At 38.5% G+C, this 13,020-nt stretch overlaps 1 protein-coding gene across 3 annotated transcripts in view; it reads left to right on the forward strand.

Moving 5' to 3' along the window:
* The window catches only part of ADAMTSL1 (ADAMTS like 1), a 118,441-nt gene that overhangs the window by 15,961 nt on the left and 89,460 nt on the right, over positions 1-13,020 (forward strand). For all 3 annotated transcript variants that reach the window (XM_017730586.1, XM_017730588.1, XM_017730587.1), the window contains exon 3: positions 10,196-10,241. In XM_017730586.1, coding sequence (XP_017586075.1) covers positions 10,196-10,241 — 46 coding nt within the window. The remainder of the gene's footprint in view (positions 1-10,195; positions 10,242-13,020) is intronic.

The raw sequence follows: 13,020 nt of genomic DNA on the forward strand, positions 1-13,020 counted from the left end.
ACCAGTACTTTGCTAATCCATTCCCATGGATTAAAAAAAAATATTTTGGTTTTAAATGTGGGGCCAGATTTTAAGACCTTGTTAATTTCATGGCCAACTGTGGTTCTGCATTCACCTCAAAATCTGAAATTTCAGAGACAGGAACTTAATTTTAATCACAGTATATCATTTTCCATACTTAAAAACGTAAGTGACCTTCAGTATGTTGCTTTAATGTAAACATGAACCCAGGCATATCAAGAGATCTGGGGAATCTGAGCAGTAGCAGCTTTCTCTGCTCCCTCATGAGAACTGTCTCAGTAGGTTCTAGAAGGTAAATCTTGACGTTCCAAATTGTACTAGTGGTAGTAGTCATCATGGTCTTCTGTAATATGCGAGTGTAAATCATTTCTTCTGGACGCTCTTTGATTCTTGTGCTCTTCAGGATGGCCCTGAAGTTTCACCAGTGGAACAGGGAATAACCTCATAAATTACATGGAATTGTTTTTCATACACTACCTTACTACTGTCCCTTCAGGACACAAGCAATGCTTCCTGCCTGAAGAAACCAGCCACAAACTATGAGCCATTCAGACATAGAAACCCCCAATTTCCAGGATAGGAAGCAGGGAGTTAATTAGGTGCATGGCTTTTGGTAGCCAGTAGCAATAAATCATAAATAGTAACATTTGTCCTGGAATTAGCACTCTGTCAAATGTGTGATAGTTTTTCCTTTTTCCTGGTCTACATGCAATTGTTACTTAAGTAAAGGGTTTAAATTATTTCTATTTCTGCTGAGCATTTTAAGCTGCTAAGTCAGAGAGGGAGCAGGGTAAAGAAACTCGTCCAAAGTTTCCAAATAAGCCTGTTCACATGAGTACTTCGAAGCTGGCAAGGCATGACCAAAGTGTCCATCTCCGACGGACAATCTCTTCGTCAGTACAGTTTATCTCATGTATTTGTTGTGTGTAATTTCACTGCAGCATGAAGGAAGATACTACATTCTTCTGGCAGATGAAAACTGACAATACATTTACATGTTTTGGAACAAATTAATCCTTAATATTTCTCATCCTGGAAGGAATATTCATTGTGCCTTGTATCTTTTAGTTCTGTGTGAGGGGACTTTCAGAGCATCACATGAATAGAGAGAGCGTAGTGCATCTGCTTTGAAAAAATTCAAAGACTAATTGCCCATTCCTAAACACCACTAATATATATAGCTAAATAAAGGAAACCAGCTTTCTTTCCAGCTTTTGTTTGCCAAACTTATGTTAGTGCTTGTGTTGTTTGTTTTGGGAACATGTTTTGTGTTAGGCCTTCACAGCTGTGATGAAAGAATGGAAAGTGTTAGTGAAAAATTCTGTATTCTTGTGTTTTAAATGGCAAAAATTTCAGGGTAGTGTCTGTTTAACAGTACTTTTCATTAGAACAACTGGTTCTGATTATGCTAAGGACATTATGATAGTGATATAAATACATATGCTAGTCACACAAGCAGATGGGTTGTCAGCCCAAGTCAGTTGTATGTCCTGGAATCCCATGCTGACAGCAAGCACTGGGTCACTGCAAGGGCAGAATAAGACCCAGGAAAATAAAGTTTTGCTAATTAGAGTGCTAAGACTCAAAGGATGACGCTTTTCTTTTTCACATTAACTCTTTATAATTTTTGATACTGTTGTTACTTACAAAAAGGACAGACACCCTTTAAACGTTACTGGGTTTTCTCTCAGTGAACCTCCCAGACGAATTATATATTAGGTGGACAAGTAAGTGTTTTTTATTTTATCATTTTAGAGTGTTTTGCCCTTCAGTTTTCCTATCTTTTTTTTTTTTTTTAAATGAGCTGCCATGCAGCACTACTCATCAAAACCTGTATAGAGGAGAACCACAGACCACTCCTATTTTTCTTGAGGGCCAAACTACCAACAGTGGAGCTTCTGCAGGGAACCAAGTTTTATTAGCTGTTGGCTGCTTAGGATACAGAGATTATGGAAATACATAGGCAGAGCAAGTAGAGAGGCACTGCAATACGGATTTTGCCCTCTTACTGAGAATCCAACTCTTATTTGTTGCAGTCTGTCAATTGTGCAGCACTGCTGGCATTTATCATTTAGCATAACGATTGATAACAACTCAAATACCTTCTGTCCAGGTTTTAATAACTGTCCATACTGATTCAAGCAGCTCAAACAGAGCAATAATAAATACCTGAATTAGATATCTGAAATTCATGTGCATTTGTTTCATGTACTGGGATACATTCTCAAATTGTAAAAGAAATTATAAATTCTCTTATTCATTTGTTCATCCATCCTGATCTAAAAATATTCTGTACTTTCTGAAATTGTACTTTACATATTTATGAGTTACTACAGTAATAATGATACCATTTTGCTGTGTCTAGGCTTGGCAAGAAGATAATTGTGATTCTTTTTCCTATCATCTTCCAAATTCACCACCACTTTCTTTTAAAGTAAGGCTGCATGTAGCAGAAGATAAGCATGTCCTAGAGTTTTGCAAATTATTTTTGCTCTTAGTGGATAAGTAGTCTATTTTTTAAACTGCTTAGAAACCCTTCATGTTACTGTTGCTTCTGTTTATGAAAAAAACATGAAGCAAAGAATTGGAGTGTATAGCAGAGTGCTGAGCTAGTTATGGAGTCCCAAGGATGCTGAATCTGAGCTAAAGGGCCAAAATTTGAGATTATCACTCTTACCTCTGGGAAATAATGTGTAAACTTCTGAACAGGGTGGAGGTTTTCCACCATTAAGTGAGGGGTTTATGTGTAGTACCAGAAGTCAACATTAACATTTTCCTGACAGATTTCCCCCAGTGTAAAAGTGTCAGAGATTTAAAAAAAAAAAAAAAAAAAAACCACAAAAAAAGAAACATCAATAAAACAAAACAAACAAAGAAAAGCACACATTAAAAAAAAGGTGGAACAAATGTGAGAGAATTAATGCCATCATTGTTCTTACTCTTCATATTGTGTCACTTACTGGAACATATTTTTTTCTCCTTTTCAAATACCTCCCTTCCTTCCTTCAGCTGATGACTGTCTTTTGGTAATGCAAGTGAACCACAAATATGAAATAGCCTTTCTTCTAGCTTGGCTTGCTAAATTAGCTGCAGTGATTCACTATTTTGGTTGTTCGGCCCATTGCCATTGCATTCTGCAGAGTGAAAACTATAGATCTGCATAAATGACTCTCAGCTTTACTGTCATTTGAAGTTTGTCACATCTAGCACTGATAAAAGGTCCTTTAAATTTTCTGAGTGAAAATTACAATGGAGCAGTTATGTAGGCTGGGAGTTTCTTCTTTATCAGATACAAGCTAACATACATTACTGTAATTATTGTGTAATGATATTAATGCAGCCTGCTCTGTCCTGGCACTACTAAATAAGCCAGATTAGGCCATTTTATGAAATGTTCCTATATTGGTCAAAAATGATCAGTTTAAATACTGTGGGGTTTTATGACTTTGAGAATAAGTCCTTTTCTAGTTTAAGGTCTATGGAATAAAGAGCAAAATATTTGTGCACAGATGCTATCAAAGTGGTTGAATGCATCCCTGAAAGTAAATAGCATTCTGATGAAGCCTACCACATCACTCATGAAGAGTACAGTCAATGTAATGAAATTCTTAGGTGACCTGCGCTATGAAATTATTTAGGAGGATGTTTCTCATTGCCTTGTTTAAAACTGTATCTGTATACTAGTGTAGTATATTGCTTCCTTCAAAGACCTTCAGGATACCTGAATTGCTGGGGTTTTTTCTGCTTCAGCTGATACTTCTAGATGGTTTACTCTGTAAAGGACATCCTCCATGATATACTGTATGAGTCCAAATAGTTGGAAGAAATTTTTGGTTTCTTTAGTTTTTGGGTGCTTCTAGTTAAGGCTGTGCCACCTAGCAGCATTTTAAAAAGGAAGTTATTATTCTATTTACTCTGCAATTAGTGAAATCTGTAATTATGAGAATTTTGAAACCATTTTCTACTTTCATTTGATAGAGAAGCTCTTCCAAAATTTTGAGAGAGCTCTAACTCTTTCTAATGGCAGAAGCAGCAAGCAACAATCTTACATCTGAGTCAACATGTCAACACTAAAAGAAGCTGCAAATTTCACACTATGTAAATCAGTATTGTAATCTGTGGAGTGACTGCTCGTGGTCTTCAGAAAACCAGTTAGACACACTGTGATGGCTTTCCTAATTTCTGGCTTCAATGCCTCACTGAAGTATCTAAAATTATAGAAAATGCTTTCCTAGTGTTGTTTTCCTATGTAATCCCTTGCTAGACCTGACACAGAGATGTTACATATTGGTGTTTTGGGTGAAAAACTGATACGTAGTAGAATGAACAGTACTCAGCATTGTACCTACAGGTGAGTGATGGATATGGTCTCCATAAATCCATCTCTCTCTGCTGAGAAGTAGCCTACCAAATAAAAATGTCTGTCAAGCCCTCATTCAGATGATATACTGTTCATATGTCCAGGTTCACTGGAAGAGCTCTTAGCCATTCATAAGTCTTTCAATAAATCAGTTCTGGGACTTAAATTTAAAAGAATTAAATCAGTCAGGCCTTTGCATGATGTAGAGTTTTTGTAAGCCTTAATTCCTGTAAGAAACCTAAGATGTGATTCTCTAAAGATTCTCTAAAGACCAAGAACTAGATTGTACATGAGAAAGCATGCATTTCAGTGGAGGTGGGCTAACATGTAGGCTCAAACTTCCTCAAAGAACAGAGAACTTGCAATCCTGTTCAGCACGTTTGTTTTATAAAGACCGGCTGCAAAACCTGGATCCTGCTCCAATTTCTAGCATGTTCAGATTTGGGGTGTTTGTACTTCTGGGCTTGAAATATGTTCTATGTGGTTTATTTGTGATACAACAGGACAGGTGAGATTTTATATTGTATTTCTTTCCACTTGGGTTGTGAAGAGACCCCTCATCCTTGTTTTGCTGAAAGGCAGGGGTTTTTTTAAATTTTGCTTTTCTGCCTTTCTAGGATAGTGAAAAACATTCTCAACTGTAATTGCTTTCTGTATATCTGCAATACAAGTTATGTGTGCAAATCTAAAGAAACTTCTTAAAATATTCCTAAGAAAATAAAAAATACTGTGGTCACAAAAAAATATGTGAGACTAAATGCTGAAAATAGTGTTCTGAAAGCACTCTGACTTTTTTTCTGTATTTTCCTCTTTTTTTTCTTAAATTGGATCCTTGTTATTTTAAGTGGACTAGCCAGTCATACTTTTCTGAGTTTAGGCAGTGTTATTTAATGCCAGCTGTTACTTAGAAAACAACAATCAGTGACTTGGAATGAGGCAAAGAAAAACTTGGAAATAAAAATTTACCAGAAGGATACTGTGCAAACTGTATCAAAAGCTTTGCTAAATTCTAATAAAAATACATCTGCTAGTCAACGAGATGACTCACCTTAATAAGGAAATTAAGTTAGTTAAACAGAACTTTCCCCTTTTGAACCCATCTGCAACCCTCACTTTCCCAGTCTTTCTTCATAGGAGAGGTGTTTCACCCCACTAATTAGTTTTGTGACCTGGATCTGCTCTAACAGCTCAGGTTGTGTCTCTTGCTGGGCACCCAGACCTGAGCACAACACTCCACACGGGGTCTCATGGATGCATAGTAGAGGGAGAGAATCATCTTCCTTGACCTGGGGAACACGCTTCCCTTCATGCAGCCCAGGATAAAATTGGCTTTCTGGACTGCAAGTGCACATTGTCAGATCATATTTAATTTTTCATCCAGCAATATCCCCAAGCCCTTCTCCACTCTTGGTCAATTAATCACTCAGTCTGTATTTATACTGGAGATTGCTGCCATGCAGGATCTTGTGCTTGGCCTTGCTGAGCCTCATGAGGTGCACATGGGGCCATTGATGATAAGTATAATAACATCACTTATGTCAGAATTATTGATTGCCTAATACCAGGGTTGTGAAAAACATTATTTATGAAAAACATTATTTAGGAAAAAATTGGCCTTTCATGGCCCCAGATCAGTACACATGTTTTTATTTGCCTTGCTGGTTTTCTGCATGTAGTGACTGAAGTTGGTATTTTGCCTCCTGGTTGTTTATTTTTCAACTGCAGAAGAAAGAATATTTGTATGATCTGTAACTAAATTTGCCTGGGAAATTTGGCTTGTACATCCATGCCCAATTTTCTTGTCTCAAAGTTAACTACTCATGTAACTCTTCTGGTATTTAACATTTTAACAACATTCAGGAGCTTGTAGGAGACCATCTTCTAAACACAGAGAATGAAAGATTTTACAGATGCATGGCAAAATATACCAGTGTGTCTCAACAACCCATGGTGGCAGGCAAGGTGATTATTAACAAAAGGATATGGAAAAATCTTTAAAAATCTTTGCAACTTATTGTCAATTGAATTATTTAGACATGAGTTTAGCAGACCCAGCCAAATAGTTTCAAAAGGTGAACTTCTTAAAATCAGTGCAGTCCTGATTCATCTTTCTTGTTCACAAAAGTGTGGTGTTCAGGCCCTTCCTTCTCACTTCCTTTACAGGAAAAGGGGTGTGCTGAAGAGTAAAAGAGACTCACTTTTCCTCAGAGAAGGACAAACACAGAAATTGTATTGAGGATGACGGGGGGTCATAACACTGTGCCACATTTTGGAAAGAGGTGAGAGCAACAGGGTGAAGGAAGACAGATGAAAGATGCTGTTATCCCTGTGTGTGTCGCCTGGCTTCATGCCACAGCCTGCCTAAAGATCTCATGGGAAATGACAGACCCACAGCATACTTATCTCACAAGTAAAGTGCAGAAACCAGAATCTGTCCCAGAGAAGTGGCTATCAAGGGGTGTGAAAATAAAGTAGGGGAGATTATTCAAAATTTTATCAACTTCCAAAACCCTGTAGTGAACAACTGCATCAAAATTCACATGCACAAAAATAACCCACCCATGGCTCACAGTTGCTTGTTTATAAGGAGACTTGTTTCTTAAGGAAAGCATTTCAAACACTGATGACTGCTGAGAGTGGCAGGAGTTGATGAGGTCCTCCTCAGCAAATCTCTTTCATAGTCTTTGGTAATTACAGATAAAGACAGCTTTGGCAGGGGGTTGCTATTCTTTCTGGCATGGATTTTTGTGAGGCTTCTAACTCTAGCTGAGCACAAATACACATCTACTTGAGACCTTTGAGGGGGGGACTGAACTAAGTCCATCTACAAACTGGAGCCTGGAGGAATAAATACCAGGGGTTTGGGTTGTTTACATTAAGAGAAGTGAATATTTTAATATATTAAAAGTTGTTAACTTCTTTCCAAAACTTTACTGGAAACAAGTGACTAAGTTTAAGGAATGAAACATGATTCCCAACAGCTTGCTTTTCTTTCATATTGACATGATAATAATTCCCTGTTAACCCAAACCCTCAGCTACCTTTTTCCACTGAAAAATCTCCTGCAGTGTAGGTAACAGAGAAGGCTAGAAGTACTGCTTACTTCTCCCACTCTTTCTGTGCTCTTCAAGATGAACTTGGCATTTTGGTTGACTTCTGAGTTTTCCTACTGGCTGTGTGTACTCCTTGTTGATAGGAGTTGTCATTTATATCCTGCGGAGATCAGAGGAAAAATGATGACTGTATCTCACAACATGGCTCACTAATCTGCTGTGGTCCTTCCCTGAATGTTAAAGGCTCAGTGCTGTGGAATTCTGCAAAGCATCCATGCTGAGATATGCATGCAAATCCCATGAGTTTGACTCCAAAAGTAGTTACTTGTGCTTAAGAGAATCTGGAATACTGTCCTGAAGTAGGGTAGATCTGAAACAAAAACTACTATGCAAATCTATTGTGAAAATATATCATCTAAGGCTAAAATCTGTTTACTTGCTTTCTGGTTGATGGGTGATGACTGGGAAACTAATGAGTTTAAACAACCAAACTCCAAAGTATGGTCTTGCTGAGTAAACAAGGGGGATTTTCTGAGTGTTTCCTAGTGTTCATGAATCATAAGAGCACTACCTGCATCCAGAATTGCACATTGTATCTGAACATCCCTGGCCATTAGCCAAAGGAGGAAAAATGGAAGAAAAAAATGGAATAGTTGTTTTGTCGTATGTTTCAGTTACAGTCATGGAAATTGTGCTAATATCAAGTCTGTGTGAAGGAAAGTAATGTCTGATGGGTTGTGTGGCATTTCTGAGAGACACATGGGGCAGGTAGCAAGCTTGACGAACAAGCTATTCAGTGTAGTAAATAAGGCCTTCACTAGCACTGCCTACATTCTGTGTAAAATACTTCTTTATTTGCTCTCTATCATTAGCAAAGTACCTTTATTGAATGCAATATGAACACAATTTTTTCAAGCTTGCCTGTATTGCTTAGGAATGACTGGAATAGTGGGTGTGGGTGTCGCTTGAGTGTTTTTTTGTTGTTACTGGGTTTTTTACTTAAGTTTTTTAGTTCATAGTCTATTATGAATGTAATTTTTATTAATATACTTCCAAACCCAATTTTTTTCTACTGCTAGATACTCTGCGCACATTTTTCATTTCTTGCAAGCCTTTAAAGATAAAAATTTAGTGGAATTAAGTACATAATACTACAAAATAAATTAATTGGTGATAGTGATAGTGATTAGTGATATTTCTATTATGCTTTTCATAGCATTTTTATATGCCAAATGCTACACAACAGAATGTGTTATCTTTCCACTTAGATTGACTCTGAAAATGTGATGAGGTTTATTTACTTGTTTGTCTCCTCTTGCGATCATTTAGACAATTGTGGTACATAAATGACTATTGGATGAATTTCACAATTACGTCCTGTGGATAATGAACAGAGAGGATGACTTCAATAATTTCAAGGAAACTTGTTCTCTTTATTTTAGAGTTAACTCAGTAGGGGAAAAGTTTCTCTGCTTTAAAAAAAAAAAAAAGGAAAAAAAATCAATGCAGATGCTGTTGTCCTTTCCCTTGGATAGTTCAGAATGCTTTGGATTTTAAAAATCAGGCTTGGCAGGCACTTATTCCTGAAAGAATGTGGGCGTGTTAAGTCCTGGCCAAAAAAAAAAGAACGGGGTGGAGGGAGGGAAAGTTGTGAAATTAAGAAATTAAAAATTTTAGGAATTCTATTCTCTTGAAGGATACATTTTAAAATCCAAAAAGCCTGCATTCTGATCTGCACTGAGGACCTCCTCAGAGTATACTGTCTGAACTCATAAAATACGTGAAACTTCACCTAAGGTCAAATACTCAGAATACATGCTGCTGAGTGCAAAAAAGTTATCTGGCTGTTGACCTTTATTTTGTGAGCCCTGCCAGCATCAGGGCTGATATGGGTCTGCTGTGGGAAAAAAGAAGGAGAGCCATGAAGAGCACACATCAGAGTACATGCTTTCCTTGACCTCACTGGGCTGCTCTTTGAATGCTGTTCTGCAGCAGCGAATTGAGGGGAAGCTTTTATGCTCTCCTTCTCCCCTCATATGAAATTGGGAAAAAGCCATGTCATGCTAGCCTGAAAGACAGTAAATCTAAACTGAAAGAGAGTAGGTTTAAGTTAAATATTATGAAGAAATTTTTTACTGTGAGAGTGGTGAGGCACTGAAACAAGTGGTCAGGAGAAGCTTTGGATGCCCCATCCCCAGAAATGTTCAAGGCCAGTTTGAATGGGGTTCTGAGCAATCTGGTCTAGTGGAAGCTGTCCCTGTCAATGGCAGAGGGATTGGAAGTAGATGGTCCCTTCCAACCCAAACTATTGTATGAGTTCATGCTGCTGCAGGCATTGTTCCTCCATCCCAGCGCCCAGTTTTTCCCAAGAAGAAGACAAAGCCTGCCTGCTCAGACTGTGTCAGTGCTAGACTGTGTGCCCAGGAAGACACAGAGCTATGCCCTTGTGAAATCATTATGAATTGCTTGGAGACATGAGACATTATTAATGTGATTTTGATGCTGTTTTTCAGCTAAATTCTGTATTCTCACTTCTAATCTCATTTACAAACTGATGCTACCTTCTAGAAAATAATTTTAAAAGAAAGGTAGGAAACTAAGGAGTTGTAGCATACCTCAGTAGGGACAGATAATCCTTTACTTTGGGGAAGAGAGTTGGTGGGGGAGTAGGGGATTAGATATGGGAAAGTAAACATTATGTGTTGGCTTTCTATATTCAGCTATTAATGTTTTTGGGTTTGTTTTTAATTTTTGGACACAGGACCTGTGAAGGGCGAAACATCCGGTACAGGACATGCAGCAATGTGGTAAGTGAAGTATAGCTTTGATATGATACAAATCATCACGTATGATAATCACTTTCATATTACAGCAAATAATTTGGTAAAGCGATTGTGAGAATATTGTAGCTATCTAAACTACTTTCATACCACAGGACCACAGAACCACACACAAACCTTTGTCAGTGCTTGAAAAGTAGAGAGATTACAGCATAGCCTGATGCTAAAACTGTCTGGAAGGGATTGCAGTCACAGCCACCACCAAGTCAGTGAAACTTCGGAGCTGGTCTTTACAACCTCCCTGGCAGAATCAAGACATCTTGTGTTCTCAGTAGTACTTTGATAACCAGCTGGTTCACATTGGCTAGTCTGTCAGGCTGGAGGATTAAGCTGTTAAGAATTGAAGACAAGTTAGTAGAAGATATGTGATTCTATGATTCTGTATGTTTCTGTTCACTTGTGCCCTCACAGCATTTTAATTCTGTTGTGTGTCTTAGAGAAGCAGTTTTGCATAGCCACTACCAGTGTTTTGGCAGTTCCAAAGGCTCTTGCTGTTTTTTTTATATGTGGCAAATATAGTTTTCAATACAATAAAGTAAGAAACTTCAACTTCTGTCTCAACAAAGTGAAAGTGTGTTTTCACTGGTGAAAATTGAAATAGAGGCTTTCATATGGAAAGTTTTATTGAGTGCCAAGAATAGTAAACGCTCTCAAGTTACATGGAGAAATGTCAGTTTTACTAGTAAAGATGGAAAATGAAATCAAACGTACACCGGGCCAAGCTTTCTCATGCCTGATAGGGACATATTCAGGAGCTTTTCAATACATGCTGTGTTTTAAAAGTTTAAAAGTTTAACTTTAAAAAAGGAATATGTTAGCTCATATTTAGCTTATCTTTACTTCAATAGACCACAGTTCATAATGAAAGAAACTGCTTCTATCTGAGTTTTAGTCTCCTATGCAGTAAGATTTCTCTCAGTTCTTTAGGAGTTGGTCTTTGATAATCCCTGTGAGCCCATTCCAACTCAGAATATTCTGTGATTCCTCTGAAATTTGTTCTGATTGTATTGTTTGGGTTCCTTAAAAGTCCCATCAGTCTAGCCTTCACCTTCCCTAGCTGACAGCAACTTGTGTAGCTAATAAATAGATTTGCTAGCAGATTAGCAGTCTGGTTTTCCTCTAAGGAACTTAGGCGACCCCACATCTATGTGAGGAATGGGAAGTTTGATTTGTGCTAGTCAAGTTGCAGGCCATAGCTCTGCTATATGACACAAAAAGAAAAAAAAAAGAAAGAGATACTGTTAAAGGCTAATTGGACTACAGTTAAGCATTTGTTTTGTTTTGGTTGCGTACTGTATGCACATTGTGACGGTCCCTTTCTGTGTCTGATCTGCCCCTGTGTATGTTAAGAGCAGTGAGACAGTAGCATCCTGCTCTGCTGCCATGAGATGTTCCTGGATCACCCTGATGAAAGGCTGGAGCTTTAGCTGGGTTGCAACCCTTATTTTCGAATCACTGAGTTTAACTTTCCAAGATAAGGAGTATTTCTTTAGAAGTTATTTTTAGCTTAGGTTCTGCTTTGCAAATGTGCACCTGAACAGTTTTCCTTCAAAATAAAACTTTGCATAGTTTTTTCAGGCAATTCCTTTACGTATCTTGTATTTGGCAATACTGGCTCCAGAATTTCCAACTATAGCGGGTTCAGTTCATAACCAGGCACAAACACCAATTAAGTGCAGTGGTTTGGTTCAAAACATCCATTACTTACTTATTTACCTTCTGTGAGATAAGAATTAGGAGAAAGCAAAGTAGGCAAAAAACTTAAAAGAATATAAAAAAGTTTATTAATAGACCTAAAAGAAAGGAAAAAAAAGTCAGACTAAATCTTCAGAATACTTCTCTTCCCCCCACCTTTCTACCTTCTCCCACTGACAACGTAAAAAGACAACCCTTGAGATTTTCAGTCAGTTTACCATCTCTATAATAATTTCTTTTTTCAGTTCACTTGGGGAGAGGAGTCTCTCTTGCTCATGCTATGGAGACATCTCCACAAGAAGTTCTCTCATGGCTTCAATGTCACAGCAAGACAGCCACCCAGATTGGTTCTCTGCTCGCATGTGAGAGCTCCTTCCCTCGACTGACAGCTTTCCCCACAACTGTTGTTGAGGGTCCAGTCTTGAGCTAATGGGGTACCATTTTAAGGATGAGCTGTTCAGAAACAAAGGTTCTCTTCACCCATCTCTGGGAGCATCTTCATCTCTAGGAACAGAGGTCTTCTTCTTCCATGGGAGCAAAAGGGTCCTCATCACTTTCATCTCTCTCTGTTCAAGCTTCTCATCAAATCACATCTAATTCACATTTGCTTATTTCAGCACAGATACTTTTGCTCGCAATTACAGTTTGAACGCTCCACCCCCCCATGCTTTCATGAAATTACAAAGGGTACTCTGATAGATCATAGTCCATCACCACCATAGCTTTACAACAGAATTTCAGCTTCTAGGTTTGAAGCATCTCCTCTTTCTCCTCTCTCGGGGTTTCAGCTCTTCCTTCCTCATTGACTTTGGTGTCTTTATGGTGTTTCCTTCACGTGTCTTCACCTTTCCCTTTCCTGTGACTCGGGAGAGGATTGATGTCTGCAGGCTTCATCTGTGCTGGACAAGGGTCAGTCTCACCCAGGCCTTGCAGCTGGAATTCGCCTTTTGCTGTTGCTCACATGATCTTTGCCGGGCAGCGGCCTCAGATGAATTTCGGCCGCACTGGGTGAGGGCCGGCCTGGCCAGGCCGAGCCGCGCTGCCGGGCCGC

This window comes from Corvus brachyrhynchos, unplaced genomic scaffold (assembly GCF_000691975.1).
Source record: "Corvus brachyrhynchos isolate BGI_N302 unplaced genomic scaffold, ASM69197v1 scaffold93, whole genome shotgun sequence".
In the NCBI taxonomy this organism is placed as follows: Eukaryota; Metazoa; Chordata; class Aves; order Passeriformes; family Corvidae; genus Corvus; species Corvus brachyrhynchos.